At 37.1% G+C, this 22,433-nt stretch overlaps 1 protein-coding gene across 3 annotated transcripts in view; it reads right to left on the bottom strand.

Moving 5' to 3' along the window:
• The window catches only part of ZZZ3 (zinc finger ZZ-type containing 3), a 55,289-nt gene continuing 32,856 nt past the window's right edge, over positions 1-22,433 (bottom strand). For 2 of the 3 annotated variants that reach the window (XM_063165878.1, XM_063165879.1), the window contains exons 4-13: positions 14,861-14,999; positions 13,315-13,462; positions 13,115-13,233; positions 12,749-12,820; positions 12,477-12,578; positions 11,432-11,527; positions 7,221-7,373; positions 4,298-4,432; positions 1,699-1,799; positions 1-1,333 (exon numbers count right to left, since the gene is read on the bottom strand). In XM_063165878.1, coding sequence (XP_063021948.1) covers positions 1,189-1,333; positions 1,699-1,799; positions 4,298-4,432; positions 7,221-7,373; positions 11,432-11,527; positions 12,477-12,578; positions 12,749-12,820; positions 13,115-13,233; positions 13,315-13,462; positions 14,861-14,999 — 1,210 coding nt within the window. In that variant the 3' untranslated portion in view covers positions 1-1,188. The remainder of the gene's footprint in view (positions 1,334-1,698; positions 1,800-4,297; positions 4,433-7,220; positions 7,374-11,431; positions 11,528-12,476; positions 12,579-12,748; positions 12,821-13,114; positions 13,234-13,314; positions 13,463-14,860; positions 15,000-22,433) is intronic. The other variant, XM_063165880.1, reaches the window with a different exon arrangement.

Here is a 22,433-nt window from a genome sequence, read left to right as displayed (position 1 = left end):
TTCTATATATAAACAGACTGTATCCACATAGTTTATTTCTCACAGTTCTCCTGACAATTGAACATTATTTAAGAACATACTGTATACACAGATAAGAAGAAACATACAAAATGTTTTAAATGATGCACAACAAAATCCAGCAGTATAAAAGAATGCATGTGAACCCTTGCTCACTGCTCAGGCTAAATTTAATCACTGTTTAAATAGTAATAAAAATACAATCTTTCATGGATCTTGTGCAGACTACAAAAGAGGAAAAATTATTACCATATATATGATTTATATTAGGCAGTTTTCTTTGATGAGTTGCACTAACAACTCCAAATACAGAGGCAGAAGGCTGTGTATTTTATTTTAAAGGAGTAAATGTTGAGTATTAGAGACTTTACACAGTTACTAGCACTGGCACTTTTCACCATATTTTGTACACATCACATGATCATCTTATATAACATTACATTTAAAAAATATATCTGAGTGACAATTTTATAACATTCACACACCATGAGCTGGTTAAGGAAGCAATGCCACAGCTGCCCCCTGTAGTGCTTCACTGTTGGTAAATAGAGTTCGTTGTGGTTTTAAAAAAAAATTTTAAAAATTGAAGGTCAACATGATTAAGCAGCTCCGATTTAATAAAGGCCCGTAGCCAACCATTGCTGAGACAGTGAGTATTTTTAGAGTACAGCCTAGAAGCAAACACTGTCATTGGTTAAAACCTTGCCTAAAGAAGTCAGTTACTGTGCTGAAAACTATTTCACAACAAAACTGCAAGCTACTAAACTGTTTTTATATAAATACTTCATCTCCTCTGGATCTCATTATAACCAAGTTCTTCAAAGCCTTTGGAATTTACTCTATCTTTAATGTGTGCTCTCATTTCTGGCTCACCCTTTTGTATGTGTTTCTTTTGTTTAGATTCACCACCTAAAAGTGACTAATGTGGTGAAAGAGAAGTCTCCCAGTGAAACCTTCTGCACACTAGGAATGTTCAGCTGCTGTTCAGTGATCTAGAACCATGACAGCTCAAAGCTGTAGTTTGACAAGTACACCCAGGAAGCTGTCATGCTGTGAGTGACATTTCAGGGAAAGCAGAGTCTTTCCAAAATGTGCACAGAATTAACAATGGTGCCATTGTTATTTTTCAAAGAGGATAGTAAACCCAAGTTGGTAGATCTGCTTCCCATGTCATCTATTTGCTGGAAAGTAGTTTGGGTCAAGATAATTGTAACTGGTGCCCTGGGACATGCAGTAGTCTCTGTCTAAAAATGTCTCTGCTCTGTAAATAGGTTCTAACTGGTGATCTTCCTTATGAATCTCTGTTTCATGCAGACTGCAAGGGAAAGAAAAAGATAACAGTTTAAAAGTCAAATACTTTCCTTATATTTAACTTTCATAAACAGTGATCATATGAAGAGATTCAAACCAAACTGGATAGCAGTTCATTCATAAAGTCTAATTCCCCCCTTATTTAACTGTACCAAACCTATTTGTCCACTGTATTAAAGAAAATTAAATTATACATCCAGAATCTGCTTACAAAATATATCTCCCACAAAGAGATGCTAAATTATCTTTACTCAACCAGGCTATATGTCCTGTGCTGGAGCAAAGATTTATTTCCACCCTACACAGCAGTTCTGCAGCAGAGAGATTCAATCTAATGACAAATAGCAAGTAGAAGCACAGGCTGCTCACCAGTCAGAACAGGAATCACAGAAATCCAAGGACATTTCCTGAGGGCAGTCTTGGCAGTGCCACCGAACGCCCTGGATGGGTTCAATCCCGCAGTTGTCGCACTGTGGAGCAGAGGGAGCAGCACTGAGAAAGCAGCAGCTGAGGGAGGCACTCCCATGCCTACAGTGCACACCAACTCACCCATGGCAATCTCTGTGTGTCCCTGTGCCACTGCCAGCCCCCACAGCTGAATTCTCCTCACCATGTGGAAAAAGAAGTCCTCATTCTCTAGGAGAGGCCCTCCAGAGCCATGAGGATCCACCAAGCTTTTGCCTTGCTTCCCACTCCCCAAATGCCCCACCTTGGCACCACCCTGCTTGAGCAAAGCAGCCCAGCCCTGCCTGCAGACTCTCTCATCCTCAGGTGGCTCCAAACTGCTGTGACACAGCACAGGGATGGGATGCTTCACACAAGCCCAGCCACATGCAATGCCAGCCCTTCCATGGCAGAGGGAAGCAGTAAGACCAGACCAGCAGAGCTTGTTGGGCTGCTGGGGCTGTGGATCAGGGCACACTGATGCCCTTTCCAACTCAGGAAATGCAGTAACACATCATGGGTGGGCTGGAACTAAAGCCAGATAGCCAGGAAGGAAGGGGAATACCATGTTCAGAGAAGGAAACAGAGGTCTGGAACTAAAACTGAGCAAGGAGACAAGAACTAATCCCAAATGCAAGAGTGTGGCATGAAGAGAAAAAAAATCAAAGATAAAACAAAACATGAAAGACTAGATGAAAAATTCACAGTGGTACAGAAAAGGGGCAAAAGTATTTGATCAAAAGAAAGAAACCAGGAAAATGGGACTTGCAGGCAAGGAGAACTTTTAAAAAACCTGAACTATGAAGAGCGCTGCAGAGACAGGACTGAAAAGGAAAACAGATGTGGGAAACAAGCCTGTGCTCCCATAGCTCATCCTCTATCCATCCATCAGAACCTGAACTGCTGTCTCAGCATCTGTGAAGCCAGTGGGGCACAGCAGCTGCTGCTGCCACCACCGAGGCACTCGGGGTCACCAACACCTCACACAAGCCCTGCCACAGCTGCACCCCTCCGGGCACAGATGCTTTTCCAGGGTGAGGCTAGAAGTGAGCAGGGACTGAGCACACCAAGAGCTGCTCTTTGAAAATACCAAGTTCAGAATAATGCTAGAACTGAAAAATTGGCTCCAGTTATCTGAAGTTGAGGACCAAGACAGTGGAAAGCCTTGACCTCAGTTTTTATGCTCCAGCTCCCCTCTGCCCTGTGAAACAGAAATAATACTATGCCTTTCATTTTTTAATGAAGAAAAGAAGTGAAAGCCATAAAAAGCCCACAAGGGATTCAATAATTCAATATTCAAAGCACAGGTTGAATAATGTGTAGTAAATGAGGCCAAAAGCTCTGCAGAACCAAATCTGCTCTCAATGGCTGCTTATTAGGTGAGGTCTGGCCAGCCCACAGACTGAATTTTCTGAGGGAAAACAGCCCATAATCACCTGATTTCTCAGCTTACTATAATGCATAATACAATCAAAGTCAAATGCAAAGAAACTTTCAAACTTTAAATGCTTGACACTGTGTAATGTCAATTTACTACTCAGGATAATTTTATGTAGAAAAAGAAGTTTGTTGAAGTCTGGTCTGACTGATTAAAGCTTCAAATTTTGGGGGACAGAAAATGCTTATTTAAAAAATCCCCACAAAATGAAACACCAAACATACCATGCCAACTAAAACCAACAAAAATAACAAGCACCTTGGTGGTTTAATAACTTAAATCTGTCAGTATCAACTAATGAGGCTGTCTTAATTTTACAGTTAATTTGAACTGAACCTTGAACTGTCCTTGCATTCTTATGCAAATTGGTATCAGAAAAAAAATCCATCTCCATAACACTAAAGAAAAAAAGCCTGTTCCAACAGTTACAGTAGCCAGTTAGACACAAAATCCCTTGCAAACCAGAAAATAAGATTTCCAGAGTGCCCTTTCTTTCATGTTGCCTATTAATGGTTGTTGCTCAGAAAACACATCAGTTTAACTTAATGCTTTTTTTCTTAATTTTACATGAACATTGTTTTATGTCCTTGCTTCAACTTCTGTCATTTATCACTTGATTAGATTGTAAAGTTGCTACAAAACAAAAGAAATTTTTAATCTATTACTCTTACCCAAAATCTCTGTCCCTTCTCTGGCCTCGGGTGGAGGCAAAATTGCTCCAAACTCATAATCAGAAAATTATTATAATTAATCACTGTCAAAACAGAATGTAGTGTCAAATGGAATTCCATTATGATTTAACAAGGCTCTAATACAAGCTGTATTTTCATAATGTGGTGAGAAAAAACCAGCACGTTTATTAATTTCCATATAACATCAGCATTCAGTCACAGCTGGGCTACCAGAAAGACTGAATTATGTGGGCTGTTTTTCTTAAACAAAACGAGGGAAAACAGATTCAGTGAACAAAAACTAAGGAATGAAACTTGCTGTATTCCATGAAATCTTATCAGGAAATTCAAACCACATTCTCTTGGAAAACCTCTACATTCCATTGAGCAACAGAAGAACATCTCTTGCACTCACCTTAAATCCCACGTGCTGCACAAACCCACTTTCTGCATGCATCTGCTGGAGTTTCTGTTTCTTCAATTTTTTAAACTCTAACAGTTCTTTGTATTCAGGTAACTCTCGATATGTTACTGGAATACTCTCTTCATCCTGTTCAAGGTAAGAAAAAGCCAGAAAAATATTCTTACTTAGGAATACAGTAACTAGTAAGACATGAATTTGTTCCATAAATCATTATGTATGATTAATAGTATTCAAGAAAATGATGGCATTATTCTAACATACTGGAAACATATTTTTAAAACCATAACACCCATATCCAGTATTAACTTCTCTCCTTTACTGGTAAGAGTAAATGCAATGAGAAGCACCATGCCATGACTGAAAGAGTAGAACTCACAGTTATCCAACTCCCTTTATCCCTCTTTACTGTCTCTTAAGAGCTTATAAAAACAGACTGCTATTTTTTCATGAATTATGAAGCAGTTTGTCTCCCTGCAGGCCAGTGCAGACATCTTTGCCAGAGAGTTACAACAAATGCTCCTCTCCTTTTCAAAGACATGCAAATTCTGTTTTTTCTCACACAGTTTCCCTCAACAAAGATTGAGGTTCTGCTAAGAAAGGACAGAAGCTCTAATTCTAGTTCAGATGCTCATTTCAAGGCAATGACTTTATTGTAGCAGCTGTAGTTGGTAGATGTCACCTGTTTTCAAAAATGACAAGTCGTTACTGATGTAGAGCAGTTTTCACATCCTACACTGACAGAAACCTTCAGGTAGGGAAAACAACTACAACTACAGAATAGTGATTAAAATTCTTCTAATGTAGCCTGAATGTGTAATTTCCATCTCTTTTTATGAATCTGTGAAGATTGAAGATTCTGTATTATTTAGTAAGTTTATTAAAGGAAGTGAGGGAAAGAAGCTTTACTACATTTCTGAACAGCTTTATCAATTATTTAATTGCAATTATGAGCCTATATAAAGGACTAGGCTGCAAACTATCAGAAAAAGTTATGGTTAAATGACACAATTCAGTTGTGTAGTGATAAGCTACATTTCCTTTAATATAAAGCAGAGATTGACCTTCCACACAAATCTCAAAAGCTTTTCTGAGAAAAAATGCCTGTCACAAAAGAACTGATTACTGAATAAAGTATCCTTTAATAGCTCCCTGTGTGGACAATTCATTCTGGAATAGTAAACAGCTGTGTTCTAGAATAATTATAGATCACTCACAAAATTAAGAAATCATAATTGAAAGGTAAATGAACTCTGTTAGTGGGTCTTCACTTGAAAATAACTAGTTTATACCAAAACATAATTTTCCAGGAATAGTTATGACTGGTAATAATCAGGCAAATCTTTTTGTCTTTACACAGGAAAAGCATGTGGTAATTCCACTGTGAAATCAAAGAAAACCTTCTTTTCCTGCTACACTGCTTTTCTTCTGCTAAATGACACAAAGTATTTTTCTCCAAGACAACGACTGTCACTAAGAGATCTGACTTGTAACACTAGAATAGAAGCCTTCATTTTGAATATAGTTTACAATCCCTTTTTGCTTCCAAATTGCTATTATTTTGCACTGATTGTGGGGACCTTTTTGGTAACTGAGCTCCCCTGTGTCTTTCTACCTCACTGAAAGCCAGAACTGGATCTATCTGGAAATGTTACTCTAGTGAAGGAAGAAAAGATTATGCCAAATTAAAAACATGTCACCGTGTGGCACATGACCACTATTATGACTGCTATGGTGCCCACATTAATTATTAGTTAGGGCATCATGGCAAAACCAAAATTTTTCAGGAAACTGTTCAGAACAATTAGAAAATATGTATTCAAAACCAATACAAAATAAAAGCATATTAGCTCAAAAAGAGGCTGCATTGTATCTCTTCTAACATGCATTTTGCTTTCCGGGTCTTTTAAGATTCTTATTGGATTATGCAAAGTTATCAGGAATGGCTGTGGATGAGCTGGAAGACCATCACAGAGAAACCACAGAAAATGAGCACAGATGGGATTTAAGACTAGGAAATAAATAATTAAATGTAATACTTAAGGAAAACGATGCAGTGCAGGTAAAAAAGTCAGTAAAAAAATGAATGGACTGATAGTGGGTGGCCTCAGTACTTGTGTTATGCAACAAGGTTTTCACACACAGGATGTCACTAGGCTCACAAAAAAAAATTGGAATTAACTAGTCAGGTTCTTCAGTCTAAGGAAAACAGGAAAACCACAGTGATTCACACCAGCTGTGAAACTTGCCCAGCTCCCAAGCAGTAGGACATAGGCCTTCTATGATTCTGTGTGGAAATGGGAACAACATATGTCTAAATTCCTGTTGTATTATTACATGGGATAAATTAGGAAAGTAGTACACTCCATGATGCAGCAATTCACTGGGTTAGGATGTCTACTAGAATGTGCCTCGAAGAATACATAAATATGCTTGCTGATTGCCAATTCACTCTGTTAGTTCACACTTTGAAATGGATTTTACAAAATTCATAATTAATTCAGCCAGTAGAAGATAAAAAAAAAAAAGTGACGCCAATAGCATTTGAATTTACCAGGGCTCTATGTAACCTTTCTAAAACACATTTTTAACCAGAATCCCAACTATATCATCTACATGATTTTCAAATCTCTCTCATACCAGATCACTTACTAAAAATATGCAACTAGAACTTCTTCAAGATATTTCAGGACAAAACTGTTCATGACTTACAGACTTCCTTCCTGATTTGGTCTGAATTCTTTGCTGTCAGAAGCTGTTATAGTAATAATGTATTTATAATTCAAAATGGCTCACAAATCTTATTACAATTTAATACTTCCTTGATGATATTTTATGGTGAAGATGCCTTATCTATTAAACACTAAACAAGGTCAAAGTGACAGCAAGACATTCTCTGACTGATTAAATGACATACCGATACTTCCTCTTCTGCTGCAGTGTCCATATGGCTGTGAAAACTGCATCTGTCATCATCTTCATCCATATAAACTGGAGGTTCATGAGATGTCATGAAAGTTGAAGGTTTGAAAAGATGTTTATTTAAAGGATGCTGCCGTCTACTTGATGACTACAGTGAAAAAATGGTATATTTTTAAAAACATTCCTTGGCTATTATGTAAATAATCCTCATTGATAAAACTGCCTGGAATTTATTCTTTCACATTAAATAATCTATAATGTTTCCAATTACTTATATTTATATCTCTGTATCACAGCTGCAGTTCTTCTCCCCCATAACAAGTGGAATCCAATGAACAGTGCAATACTCTGGTAAAAATGCAGCATAAAACCCCAACCACCTAAACAGGTGAGACTGACAGCAAGACTAAAACACAAAGTAAGGCTGTTATAGTTTTGAAGACTGAGGACCAGAGAGCAAAAATATTAAAAAACATCCAACAGTGTGTGAGACTAAGCAAGGAAGTAATTTTGCACAGGTCCAAGAGACAAAAGGTCCAAGCTTGACACTTATCAACTTCTTGTACTTGTGCCTTAGAAAAAAAACCAAGTCTAGACCTATTGTCCTAGTGCAGGAGAGAGAAAGCAATTCATTGCAATAAAAAGAGGATTCTAAGAGTTAGAAAGAACTGCTCCCTAAAGGTTCTCATTTCCACTGCAAGAAAAAGGAACATAAAAAACATTAGATGAAATAAATTACTCCATTAGTGCACATCTAGAAACTTTCAACTTTAATGCTGTCTGAAGGTGTAGAATGATGACAGTTTTAAAAGAAGTTACTTAAAGGCACTCAGCCCCTATTACTTATTCCCCAGTGACAGAATATGAAATATCAAAAAGAAGAATTTGGGGTGAATGAAACTGACTCAACCCCTTACTTAGCTGCTTTCCAGACTAGCAGTTTGACATTTAATGTCAAAACTTACATTCCTCTACTTAAAAAAACCCTACAGTGTGACTCAAAAACGTAAACATGAAAAGTGTTTTTCCTAACAATCATAAAAGTGAGGATTGTTTTACACAGTGCCTAGCTGCCCATACAGCTAAAGTAAAAGGAATACTTGCAATAGTTAGTACTTTCTCCTTTTTTAGCAAGAGCTTTTACCCCAAAAGGTTCCTGCATCAGTTACAAACCTGTAATATTACAGTACAAGCTTTTTCTCTAAAGAGGGATGTAGCCTTATTTTACAGTTGTGCACAGTTAAAAACTAAAGGCAGAGATGACACCAATTATTTAGATGGAATGCATCTATGCAGACAGAAGTACCAGGAGGAGAGCTCTGTTTGAGATTAGCTCTGTTTGGTCTTAATGGAAGAGATGAAGTCTGTAGTAACAACTGGAAGGTGGTACCTCTGATCTGCAGAGCTACTGCAGGGCAAAAACAACAAGAATTTCTTCTAAGACTACTGTACTAGATCTATTGTGTTGGATTTTTCTGCCTTATGATCACCAACTACCTGAGTTTTGGTGTTTTTATGATTTCCATTAAGATTTCAAACCTTTCTAAAATACATCCATGTATAGATGACATTTCAGACTGAGCTGACACAGTGATTTACATTTTTTGTTAACAGAAAACAGATCTGCATTCAATACTAGATTTGGAGTCAGGAAAGGAAAAGTGTGACTATGCTTATACTGCAGCACTGCCAGCATGACAGTGCTGTGACCTACAAATTGAACTCAGGATTTGAATTATCTTCCTTTGGTGAAGAATGAACTAAAATATTACTTAGACAGTTAGAGATCATTTTCCCTGTGGGAAATATATCTCTAGATTAGGCTTAAAAGCAGGTGCACTAATGATATTATATAAGGATTAAATTGAAAATGATAAGCTATAATTGAAGAACTGAATACTAGAGTCCTAAGTCTCTGATCCAGTTTTATTTTCACCAGCAGTAGGTAATGGTTGTACAGGAAAATAAACTGATGCATCCTGCTTAATTTCCAGTATCATTAGTTAGAAGAGACATATGTCATATGAGTAGATATACAAAGTGAACTTCAACAAGATGTTCAAAAACTGAACAGGTTTCTAACCTCTCCAGTAACCATTTTAAATAAGCATCCTGAACAATCCCCATGGAGAAATGCAAGTATTTTCTTGTGAAGTATCCCTTTTGACACAAATCTTTACCTGAAAGATATCTATGTTTCTTATTTTCCCATAGGTATGTGCTTTAAGTATTAGCATCCAGTTTCAAACTTCCATTACTGGCAGTAAAACAGATCCACTGCAGTTACAGTTACTCAATATCAAAATTAGGACAGGCATGACCCAGGCTTCCAACAGCCCTTGCATTTCCTTTCTGCCACACTATTTCCCCACTGGAGACCTGGGAGCAACTAAGCTGGTATGGTGCTGTCAATCTGTGCTCTAAGCAGACAGCTCTATCAGCAGCCTGAGAGCTCAACTTCTCCACATACACTGTTGGTTTCACTTTTTCATCTGCTTTATTTCTTACACAAGATACAAATATAGCACAGGGATGCTGCTTAGTAGAAACCAGGGCAGAACGACCTTACTCTTATGACCTGGCAATGAGGATGTGAATCACACTGCAAAAACTGACCTAAGTATTGGATATCTTCTAGATAGAAGCCTAAGAAAAATCTGTGTGATGGGACTATTACTCTTGCAATGTGAGAGTGTTAAGAATTTTACACAAAATATGTTTTGCTCTTGATTATACTGGGTTTGCCCACAGTGCAATTACTATTCAAATTAGTGAAAAATACAGTTAAAATGTCCCACATCAACTGATTAAGTACTCCCAATGTTTATGAAATACAGTGATCTGCTGCCTGAGAACATTACACACATTCTGTAATGATGGTCTTTCCAAACAAAATTAACAGGAAAGAACAAAAGGTTTGACCAAGGTAATTGTAAGTGGTAGAGTGACATAAAGAACTCAAACAACTATAATTTCCAGAACTAAATTTTCAATGCCTGTTGAAATCAGCCACACAGTATTACTATACTACAGAAATTAACCCCAACCACTGATGTAATCTGGATTTCTGACAGATGAATCTCCACAGTATTTAAGGTATCACTGTTTCCAGCTGGTTTTTTGGTTCTTCTGCCAGAAAGCACTTTTCCAACAGACAAGGTGGCAGACAGTCATGCCTCTGTTTACAGAGCACAATAGTAGATTAAACCCTGGTGAAAGTAAAATGGTATTACCATGATGGATGGCAAACTGGAAAGGCTCCAATACAAGCACTCACTGTTTGCAGTAACTTCAGAGATTACCTGGAGACAGCTAAGGGTGTGTAACACTTTAATCATTACACACCAGCTGTGGTAATCTTGGTATCAACCCATGGACAGCAACTTTTGTTTCTAACCTTGCAAAGAACTAAATCTGCAAATTTGCCTTTCTGTAGAATCAATGGAAAGTTTATGATTTATCAGAAAACATCATGGATACCTGGATGCAAACCAGTATGTTACTCCACAAAATGCCACTGTAAAGGGTTTTGAAGAAGTTTTGTAAATATCGAGGTAACAAAAAAAACACCCCTAAATCCAATAAATAAAACATCCATGAAACTTAAGACTGTTCTCTTTTACTCTATATGGACCTTATTAGTACCCAAGAGCACCTTAAAGATCATTTAAATCAAAATATGTGACTGATCACAGAAATTTAGTCTTTGCTTCTGTAAATTAAGATTTTTTGGGACCATATCTTTTCTCATCCATTCCAAAATCAGAAAAGCTTGTATTTTAATGGACATTTTGGCCTTAAGCCTAGGCCTGAGCTAATTCAGCATGCTCAGTTATACATCATTTTCTATGGCTTTACTAACTAGGAGATTACTGTACAATATGAATTATAGGGCTCCTTATCTTCTTCCAACAGGGTTTTCATTATCACTTCCTGACCAGTTATGGTAAACTCACAAATGAGGAAGAAGTACCCCAAGACCATCACTCTACCCTGCCTGTTCAGCTGCAGTCTGAACACTTCACCTTCCCAAGAGCTGCCACTGTGAAACCAGAATTAACATCCAATTTACTCCACAGTGCTACTGGCAAAAGAAAAGGATTACCTCATTAAGTAACTTTATTAATCTATTAAAGTATTACTGATTCCAACTCAATTTCCACATAAATGCAAACAGAAACACAGGATTCTGTAATATTGACTCACCTTTTTGGAATATAAATATAAGTTTGGTGTTCTTCCTGGAACTGGAATACCAGCTTTAGTCAGTTTAATAAAATATTTCTGCACTCTACTGGCAACCTAGAAAAAACCAACATGCAACAACTCAGTGTCAAATGAAATGCAACTGATCTTCAAAGTTTTGCCAGGGTTGCTACATTGATTCAGAATAAGAAGAAAAGAATTCCTCTGGATTCTCCTTTGCAACAGCTACTCTAACTGGTACCTATCTTGCAGTGCTGCATTTGTGCTATTTCCAGACACTTTGACAGCTTTCAGAGAAAAAAATTACCCTTCTTTAAAAATACAAAGAAGATCTTGCAAAAACTGTGCTAGAAAGAACTTTAGTACTAGTTTACTTCCAGTTGCAGCTAAACTCCTTCTTAGCAATGCCAAATACATTATCCTTGGTTAGCACACAGAAAGTAGGTTTCCATTATGAAATCAGCATGTCTATTTTTTCATGTGGAGAAATATAGATAAGATCAGAAATTAGGAAATCCAGTATACTGAAGTACTGAATTATATTTTTATCTGAAATATACAAATGAAATAAATGAAATTAAAATACTGTAAACACAGAACATCAGCATTTTTTACTTCTGGTCAAAATGGAGAAATCTTAGGGGAAAAATTCCCACAAGTTAGATGCAGAAATACTTGGTGTCTCCTCATCTATGTCCTTCTTCTGTCTGTGATATTTACATGTCTGCCCATTCTAGAGTACTGAGGTGCAGGAATTTAGGCACTACAGTGTAACTCAGTCTGAGCACAGCTGGTGTCACTGCACTTGCTGTATAGAATTAAATTCATGCTGTCAAGATCTAATGAACAATTAGGTTTGGCTTTGGGGCACATTTCACATTCTGTATTTGAGATCCATTGTTATTGGTGAAATGCAGGCCCTGCTGCTACATTCTTAAAATGAAGTGATTACTGAAAATACACTGAATTTTCTGTAGTGATATCAAAAAAAAAAAAAAAAAAAGTGAAGATAAGGGATCACTTCTGGAAGTGTTTCACATGTTACCTGCTTTGCTGTTCTATTTCCCAGCTCATCTGCTATCTTCTGCCACCGTCGGGACTCCACCTCCTCTGGTGGATACTTCAAAAGCAATTGCTCCAGTTTTTTCTAAATCAACAGCAAAAAGGAATAAATACATTTTTCCAAGTACAGTTATGAGCTGTCAAATATCTAAATACATGTTTCTGATCTCCCAAGTGCTATAAACATTAACACACAATTTGCTTTTATGCTGATGTATGTTGCCACAGCTACAAAATTAAAGAGTTTCCTGTTACCTGTTCCTCTACAGTCCACAGCTGGTTAAAAGTTTCAGGTTTGGTCTCATCACAAAGTCGCCCTCTTATCATCTGCTCAAATACAGGACATAAAATGGAATATCTGTTTAGAAAAATTATAGCTGGGATAACTGATTTGAACCCTCTTCCTACTTAAGTTAAACCAAAACCAAACCAAAGCATGAGACTTCAAAACAAAATTTGTCGAAATCAAAGTTTAGTTCCAAGATTTGAGTAAAGGAATGGCATGTCATCACCAACTTGAAAATTTGAAGTAACAGCTAAGACACACTTCATACTCAAAAGAGGAAAAACAAATTAAATTTACTATTTTGCAACTTCTTTTCTTTCCTTTTGAGCAACTACCTGTGGACGACTGTTTGTGGAACCTTCTGGACCATCACTTAAAGGCAAGACAGAGTACGAAACAGACTCTCCATCCTTCTTGGGATCCAAAGGACTTTTTGGTCTTGCAGGGATACCTACTGTGAGCAACACAAAGGGAGAATTATTGAACTCCCACACTGGTCATTTCCTCCTTGTAACAGAAGCTCACTTTCTTTTACCTTTGTCAAAAATCAGCTTCACTCTCCTACTGTTACGTTTTCGGTTTTTGAACTCTCTCTCGAAGTTTCCAAGGCTAGTGGTGTATTGGTCCCAGGCAATCTCAGGGAGCTGAACAACTCTCTGAGGAAATGGAAGACCCATATCAACCTGAAAAAATAAGAATGAAAAGTAAAAAGCAATATTTAATGCAATCACTTTATATCCAAACTAAAACCTACAAATATCGAAATGCTCCAAAACCCATTGCTGCTTTTTATTTGACAGAAGAATGGAAAATCAGAATTTCTGAACTGCCATGCAGCACAGTTTTTTTTATAGAGAAGATGAGATCTTTCAAGAATTATACACAACAGTGCATATAAAATATGCAGCGGCACGGTCAATGATGGCTTATTGAGCATAAAACTTTAAGGAGTGCATTTCACAGCTGAAATCAGGTGTTTGACACTTCAATAACCTGTTTCTGACTGTCCTTTATTAAACATACCATTAGCTGAGAATGTGCACCTTTCTTAACCTAGGAACCCAAAAGATTCAGAGTTTTATCACCTGATAGCTCAACTCCTCCCATCAGAGAAATTTATGCCTATTTTGCACTGATTTTGCTGTCTTCTGCCTAGAACAAAACTGTTGCAAAGCTCACCTCTTGATTTAAAGGTCAACTGCAAGACTATTATTCCTTTGGTCCTTTTTGGACAGAAGTACACCAGAATACTTGAAAGTGACCTTAGTATCTCCCCATAAAAGACTAGCAAATGCAACATTCTTACCTCATTTATGCCATTAACTAATCTCAAAACTTAAAAGAAAGACAACTACTGAAACCAAGGGGCTTACTTATGCCCTAGGTATCTACAGACCAAGGAAAAGAGAACCATAACTTCATTCTTCACTGAAATATATGTTGCTATCACACTAGAAGGTCATGTGTTTGCCAGTGGTAGATGCTGCAGCGATACAGGATTCAAACTGAAAACTTTTCTTCAGTACTCCTGTTACTACAGGGGTTTTAAAGCTTGAAAACAAAATGTTTCCTTACAGGAATGGATTCTCCCCTATCAGACAATATTAAATTCTGTTATCTGTTATCAGGTATGTTTTCTAGTGTTCACTTGGAGTTTGGAATAAAGGCTACATCTCCTGCTCTTTAAACATGCCCTACCAAATTCATTCCAAGCACAACATTTCATTTCTCAAATGAGAAAGATGAGAATTTTTTGATCTGATACTCCCAGTCATGTGTAGACTTCAAGTTGTCTTAAATTAGCTACACTATAATTCAAAATTTAACAATTTCATTTCTACATACCAAAAAGAAGGCAAGGAAGCATAGCTGATAAAAATCATTGAAGACCTATGTCTTACAGATCTAGCAAGAAAGTAAAGAGCTATTTTTGCTCAGCAGTTAAAAGATTGTAAGCTCATAATTTTTATGCAAGTATATATATATATATATATATATATGTTCTTCAATTTCTACAGAGCCTGAATTACTAGTTATTAAAAAAAATCCAAGGAAGACTTAGGAAAAGTCCATAGAAATACCTTCTTCTGGAGTCTTTCCACAAATCCAATAGGATCTTTCAGTGCTTCTCTCTGGTGTCTGCCTAAACTTTCAAGGTCTTGAACTGCTTGAGTACGTTGAGCCTCGAGTACAGCAATCGTCTGTAACAGTCTCTGATAACTACAGAGACAAAGGAAAACATCTCACTGCAATTGCCTTTAAAAGTGACACCCCCCACCTAGCCGTGGTTATCTGCCAGAACCTACCAGATTTCATAGCTTATCTGAACCATTTCATAACATTTTTACTGAATTAAAGTAAAAATACATTAATTTTAAGACTACGTGAATTTATATAAACCCATAAGGGAAAATATATATTTAACTCTCCAGTGGCTTCCTTTAAACCTGTAAATTCTACAGCAGCTGAAACAATATGGTATACTATATTCATATTCTCAATAGCTGTAACCAACAGACTTTGCTTACAAAGTTAAAATACCACAAACAAAATGAACTAATTTCTCTTCAACATCAGCTTCCTTCTACCCCAATAGAAGTGGCTACCACAGAATTTTAGCATTTCCCTGAACCATCCAAACACTGGACAGGAATGGTCTATAAACACAGCATTTTATAGAAGCCCCATCTCAGAGCAGAATATGAGAATCATTTTTGAATTGTAACAACAAATCAAGGAAAAAGTAATTTGCAAAATAAATTCAAACCAGATTCCCCTAAGAATACAGAAGCTGAATGAAAATGTCAGAGTTCCCTCAAACGTGCCCCCCCAGAGTCACAGACAATGTGGAGTGTCTATTTCACAGACATGTTCAAGCATCACTGGTGGGACTGACATGCCTGTACCCAGTAATGGGTGCATTCCAAACTGGTTTTCAGAAAGCTAACTCAGACTCTGGAAACCATAGGACATTTTAACACAGCCTTTAAAAAAGTTAACTACATTTAATACCTTTTATTAGCTTTAAAGTAACAGTCGCCCACTTCAGTTTCTGAAATACCATAGCTACCCATGGCCCCTGTTGTTGCAAATTATTATGTATTAACTTTTTTCATGCCAGTATTTTCTGACATTTCATATTACAACTGTAATTTACTTCAGCACAAAATACACATACTAATATCAGGTAAGAGCAGTTCACTAGTACAGTATTTCAGTATATTTTCTTTCTGTTCCCTTATTGTTAAAACAAAGACAAGCCTGGCACAATAAATTTCATGTATACTACAGAAAAGATCCAGAGTTTACTGAGGTAATTCAAGTTTTTCAACTGACTGCACTAATAATTGGGTAAGGCTTGAAGTAGATAGAAGTAAACAGTCTCAAGGTAAAAGACAGGATTTGCATCTTCAAATATTTAAGTTTCTACCTGGACATTAAACTGCTGCCTCTCCATGAGAGAAAGTAATCTTCTTTCCACTCAAATGTAGCATTTACAAAAATTTATAAAACATTTCTATAGTTTTTGAAGTTTGAAACTAAAATACTGAGCTTGGTTAAAAACAATAGGACAACATTCTGTTATGAATTTATTACTATGTACATTTGTCTGCATATATTCAGGTTTTCATGGAACCAAGACCTAAAATGCTTGTTTATTAGGCCATTAATATTGAACAGTATTGAATATTTTCACTACTGGGAAAGTACTCCAGTTTCTTCTAATCAAAATAACTCTGCATAAAGCAAGATAAGTGATGTGGCTATTTTTCAGCAGGTGAAAAACTAACTCCAGGAGCAGCAGCAGCAGCTTACAGAAGTGGTGACACAGATCAGAGCTGCCTGGGACAGCAGCAGGGCTCGGGCTGTTCAGTGGCTGTGGATGAAGGTTTGTACCCAGACCCTGCCCACACACGTGTGAGCCCTGCAGGCTCCAGGGGATTCAAACAGGCAGGATGCCAGCAGATGCAGCTGGAACAACACAGAACAGCTTACGGATACCTGGGGAGAGGATTTACCCTGGACAACAAAAAGCATGTTTCCATCAGCAGGTGCCCAAACTTGTGCTAACAGAGCTGCAGTAACAGAGGCTCAGCAGCTGCACAAATCTGCATCTAAAAAAAGGCAGGTATTTCACTCCTCTTTCTTGAGCCATTTTACTTCGTTTCTTCAAATTGTATTAAGCAATTGATTTTCTAAATGAAATTGAAAAAAGTAATAATTTCATTTAAAACATGTAAATACACAGAAATAAATGTAACTAAATGTTGGAGATTTAAATGAAGTGATAATTTAATAATGATTCACATGTGTAAAGGGAAGAAAGAAATAATCTTAATGAGGTTGCCTTAAATAATTTAGTCAGAATGGAAAGAGATGAATTTACATTTGGGGAAAAATAACACAAATCCAAGAATATTCAACTTCAGTTACTTCCCTCATTAAAACATTCACATGACCTCACTGAAGAGGTCTTTGTGGAATTAAGTAAAAATACAAGAATGTCAGGATCATTCAAACAACATTATCACATGATACTGATCTGTTGCTACAGAGTAGCACTATAATTTGAGAAAAGGGGTTTTTGAACCAATTGTTCAGAATAAAAGGTTTCCCAGCATTTTTTTGTAGTAAGACATGGATTAACTTGGAGCTATTTACTTTAACTTCCATATTCAGTTTTTATGCATTAATATATCCTGTAAGCCCAAGAATAAGACTGCAGTTTTATCAAGTGAGTATCAGAAGTACTGAAATACACAAAAATAGGGATTTTGTGATATTTCACTGCCCTGGGAAAAAAACCTGAAAACACTAGTCCTGAAATACACAACCTGCACATTCCATGTTCTGGTACTTGCTGCAGAACTGCATTCTCCCCAAACCACTGCACATCCCTTTCAACTTCCACAGGACCTTTTAGTGAGATGTATGTCTGCAAATGTTCTTTTAAGTTTTGAACAATTGCTATTCCGACAGGTTTGTACAGGCTCTCTCACCCTGTATGACTGTAACAAAGCCAAGTATTTCTCTGAAAAAGCAGCGAGCTACATAAAAACACGAACACCCCAGGCCCTTTCTTGAAGCCTCTGTCAATTCTGGCTTCTTAGCCTCAAATGCTACCAGAATGCTCCTGCTGCATTATGCAAGAGATCATGTGAATTGATAATTTCCAGGAGTATTCTGAAAAGTGGCTAACAATACTACTCTCTATCTTTCCAGACTCTTTGTAAGCAAGCACAATTCTGATCCAAACTACCTCCTGCAGTTGTGTTAAAATTCTCCAAAACTGAAAAAGTCTTCATTAAAAGAAAAAGTAGCTCATTAATCTGCTGCAAACCAGCTCCACCCTTGATGAGGCACTCAAAGAGCAACCACCTCTACAGTTCCATCATTTTCTCTGAAAGACCTGTCAGGAATTACCAAGGAAAATTATCCCATAAAATTTGCCAAAACCAAACAGTTTTGAGTAAACTCACAGACAGGTCCCTTCCTCTGACTGAAGTTACACTTTCCTCAGTGCTAAATACTAACTTGTTAGCACATACAGAACCCAAAGCAGTTTTCTTTGCAGGAAAACTTTCACTCCAGAGAATGTGATTCTGTTTCCACAATCCCAGTATGGAAACACTCTTGCAAGTTCTTACATCATGTTAATTGCCAGGAAGCTTCTGGATGAACACTTGAATCATTCCCCACAGCACAAAACAGCTTCAGAATCTCTGCTGAAAAACCTTGATTAACATAGGGTTTGAGGGACTGATATTTCAAAAAGGAAAGCTGCTTCTTACAGATTGACAGTGATCAGCAGAAATTCCTGCTGATTCAGTTTTTCTTTTGCAGTGACAAGTGTTCCACTCTTTTGGACTGCTCCATGAAGTCATTATCACAGAGCAGAGCCAGATTTCTGGAAGTCATGCTGTAAGCAATTAGTTCTTACACAATTAATTTCCATGAATCTTGTTCTAACAGTGATTAGGGACACAGCAGCCTCCTCTCTTGTCTGTGACAAAGCTTGAGAACAGCACAGCTATTGCCTTAGTGAGACCTACTTCCATTCTGATCCAGTTTGCTGAGATCTAACTTTCAAAATGCCTCTCCCCTCCATTCTTTCCCTTCTAATAGCATTTACATTTCCCATCAGAGTCACAGATTTTAGTTTCTCTGTGTCAGTACCTAACAGCAACCTTTAGAAAACACTATATGAATATGGAATCAATCTGCCTTAACAATTGCATGTTTCTTAAGCTAACTCTTTTTTTCTATACTAAATAACTTGGCACTGACCTATAAAAGGGGCCACATCATTCAGATTTTGAAAGAAATAATTTCATTTCTACAGTAAGAGTCTGTCAGTCACAGTCTCTCCATGCTTTCTGCAGGTTTCCTCTCCCTTGAAGAGAAGACCATCCTCAGCTGAATGAGGGATGTGAGCAACTGATTTAGCTACCTAAAAGATTTTATCTTTTAGGTAGCTAAATCAAATTAGTGGGGAAAATAAAGTGGCTGTCGATAATGTTCACACCAATAAAAAAACAAACAACTCTAAATCAATATCCAAAGTCAGTTGAAAGTACTTTGGCAGCTACACTTGCCTTATATCACTCAATACCTTGCAAAGATATGTACTTTGATGCCTAATTAAAAAGAAGTTATTTATCCTCTTGACTTCTAAAATGCTGTGTAGCTGGTGGTCATCAATTTCCACTCCCAAAACTAACTGCACTTCTCCAGTTATATAGCTCACAGTATGTTAAAATGCACAGTACCATCAATTCTGGGGGGCTCTGACACTAAAAATGAGTACTGTAATTTAGAAGTAGTCAGTAGTTCCTGTGCAGGTAGGAACTGTTTTACATGAGGGTGTACATCTAATAAAACACAGCTAATATATACATATATATAAAATCCTTGTTATTTTGTATTTCCAAGAGCTCTGACACAAAACTGGTTGTTAGTCACCAGGAGGATTTGAGCAAGTCTTTGTTTCATTGCCATCTGCTGGCAAAGTACAGATTACAACCTGCTCAACCCAGGTCATTTATTACTCTAGTCTACTAACAGCAAGTTCAAAAAAATTTTGGCATCCTTCATTAGATACCAAGAGAAAGTATTGCATATTAAAAATGTAAAGACTGTAAATTATGTAGGAAGAAGGAAACATTATTGCACTTAGAATTTCCAAGTCACCCAAGGAGCTGTACTTAAAGAAACTGGCTCCTTGGAGAAACCTGTGAATCAGATCAAACACAACCCTGTCATTTCAAAGAAGTATGGTTTTTCATTTGGGCTTATTTTGTTTGAGCTCAGAAATAACAGAAAATGCTCCCAGCTCCTAAGCCTGGCCTGAAATCTTTGCCAGTGTCACAACACAGTAATTAAAATACAGTAATTTTGACACTGCAGGGTTTCTTGCAAATTATTCTGACGCGTAACTAAGATTTTAAAAAATCTCTAACTGCACTCTGGAAGAGCCTGGGATTCAATGCTGGACGTATAGAGCACAACAGCAATTAGAAAGCACAAGAGACTGATGCAGAATGGCCCTTCTTTGATCTCCCTTCAGAAACAGAAGAGTTTAAGGGTATAATCAATAAGAGCATACATATATCAACCCCTGTCAGGGCTTGTAAAAGCACCCATGCCTGGAGGAAGCAGCACATGGTGGATTTTTACCTACCTAATGCTTAGACACTATAAGGCCAAGGTAATCTACTTACAGGCTTTTCTGCAACTCCTTATTAAACTGCTTTCTACTCTAGCTTAACTTCTTTACACATACTGTCATTTACTGCACTTTCACCATGCATATTTAATATTCATACTTCAGACATCTTAAAGTAGTTCAAAGGTAAGTAAATAATTAAACTGCATCTCTGTGTTATACATTAAACAACTAAAGTACATATTATATGGCTTCTTCAAGTCTACTGAGCCAAGAACAGAACACAAAGCACTATTTCTGAATGTCAGCCTCACACCTATTTAAAACAAAACAGAATTAACCCAAAAAGCACATTTTAAAGGACATTTGTTAAAACCCAACAAATCCTAAGGCAAAAAAGTAAATTGTACTGCAGTAATTTACCTGGATGCAAAAAACCCATTTTCCACTCAAATTTTACCTTTCTTTCAACAGCTTCAGATTTTGTGTTTCAACCACCTGAAAAGTATTTTATTGGTCATTAACTTGTGATGTCCCCTTCTTTGTGAAATTTCTAACTCTTCCCCATAAAGAGAACACACACTCATATATTTCTAGAGGCCTCATTCTCATCAAGTCCTGTCCAACACACTTAGCAGGATTTCATTTTAGCTGCACAAAAGCACCCTTATCAAATACTCACATTTCCAGCAACTTTCAAAAATTTTAGTAGCAATTTAGGTCTCTGTGCCTCTAAAAAAACACAACTTGTTTTAGTCTTGTCAACAAAACAGCACCCATCAGTCCTCTCCCAGTTAACACAGTTTAATACAGCTGTTTGATATTGACAGCACTCTAAACCATCTGCCTGCAGGACAGTGACATTCAGTAGGAAAGAAGATACAGGTCCCTGTCATTCCTCTATTTTCCAGGCTTGAACTGACATGAGATAATGACAGAAATTGTTTTCTTCACAAATGGCACAAAGACAGACTGACAGCACACTCCAAACTTTTTCTCCTTCCCTCTCATCATCTTTAATGAGAATGGTCTCAGTTCCTTTACTGAGGGAAAATATCAGATTCCTATAGCATGCCCACTTGGATATTCCTCTCTAGAAAGATGCTGGGGAAAGCAAACAATCAGAAGGAGCTTTATTCCAGAGACAAAGTAAGAGTGATCCATGTTCCCTTGAAAATGACCCAACTGCACAGAACTCCTCTGGTAAAACAAGCAGAGAAAGCTGACAACACTGATTATTGAACTCCTTCAACTCACTCTAAATTAGTTTCTGCAGGTTGTCACCCAAACAAGACACACACATACACTCAATTATTCAGGTGTATGTTCTTGCTATAGGAACAAATTAACAAATTCCCCTCAAGTATCTGTTACAGTGATATCTGAATATTAGAAATAAATTACAAGAAAAAGATCTACAATCATGAGTGGCTGAATTTCTAACAGCAATACAAAGCATTATTCATCAATATTTTTTGGTGGAACAAGTGCAAAAAAAGTTAGAAATAAGGAAGAAAATTAATAAAATATGTAGTGCTATTAGTACTCACTGTAATAAACCATGGACTAACACAGCTGGTCCTTGGCTTAGGAAGCATGAAACTTTCAAAGACTGCTATACAAAACAGCAGCAACGTTTTTACTTTGAGCTATCCAAAGCAAAATAAAGATGTGCAATAACAAAAAATGAAAAATCAGTTGGCTATTCCTACCAAGAACAAAGTTTTAAGGAAACCAAAAAGAAGGAGCTTTTTAAGTCTCAAATGCATGAATTGTTGTACCAAAGGAACAACTGGATTGATCAGGACTCCCTGCTGACTGAAAACAGCTAGTACAATATGCAGTACTTGTGCAATTTATTTTCAAAAGATACTGCTGGTCAGTTTTGCAGTTCATGCTGGAAATGCTGTTAAAACTTCACGAAAGACCAGAACAAAAACATAAAATTAGTCATGAAGCAATTCCAGGCTGGGTTAGTTAAAACTGAC

Source organism: Melospiza melodia, chromosome 11 (genome assembly GCF_035770615.1).
Source record: "Melospiza melodia melodia isolate bMelMel2 chromosome 11, bMelMel2.pri, whole genome shotgun sequence".
Classification (NCBI taxonomy): domain Eukaryota; kingdom Metazoa; phylum Chordata; class Aves; order Passeriformes; family Passerellidae; genus Melospiza; species Melospiza melodia.
This window is presented reverse-complemented; position numbering and strand designations above follow the sequence as displayed.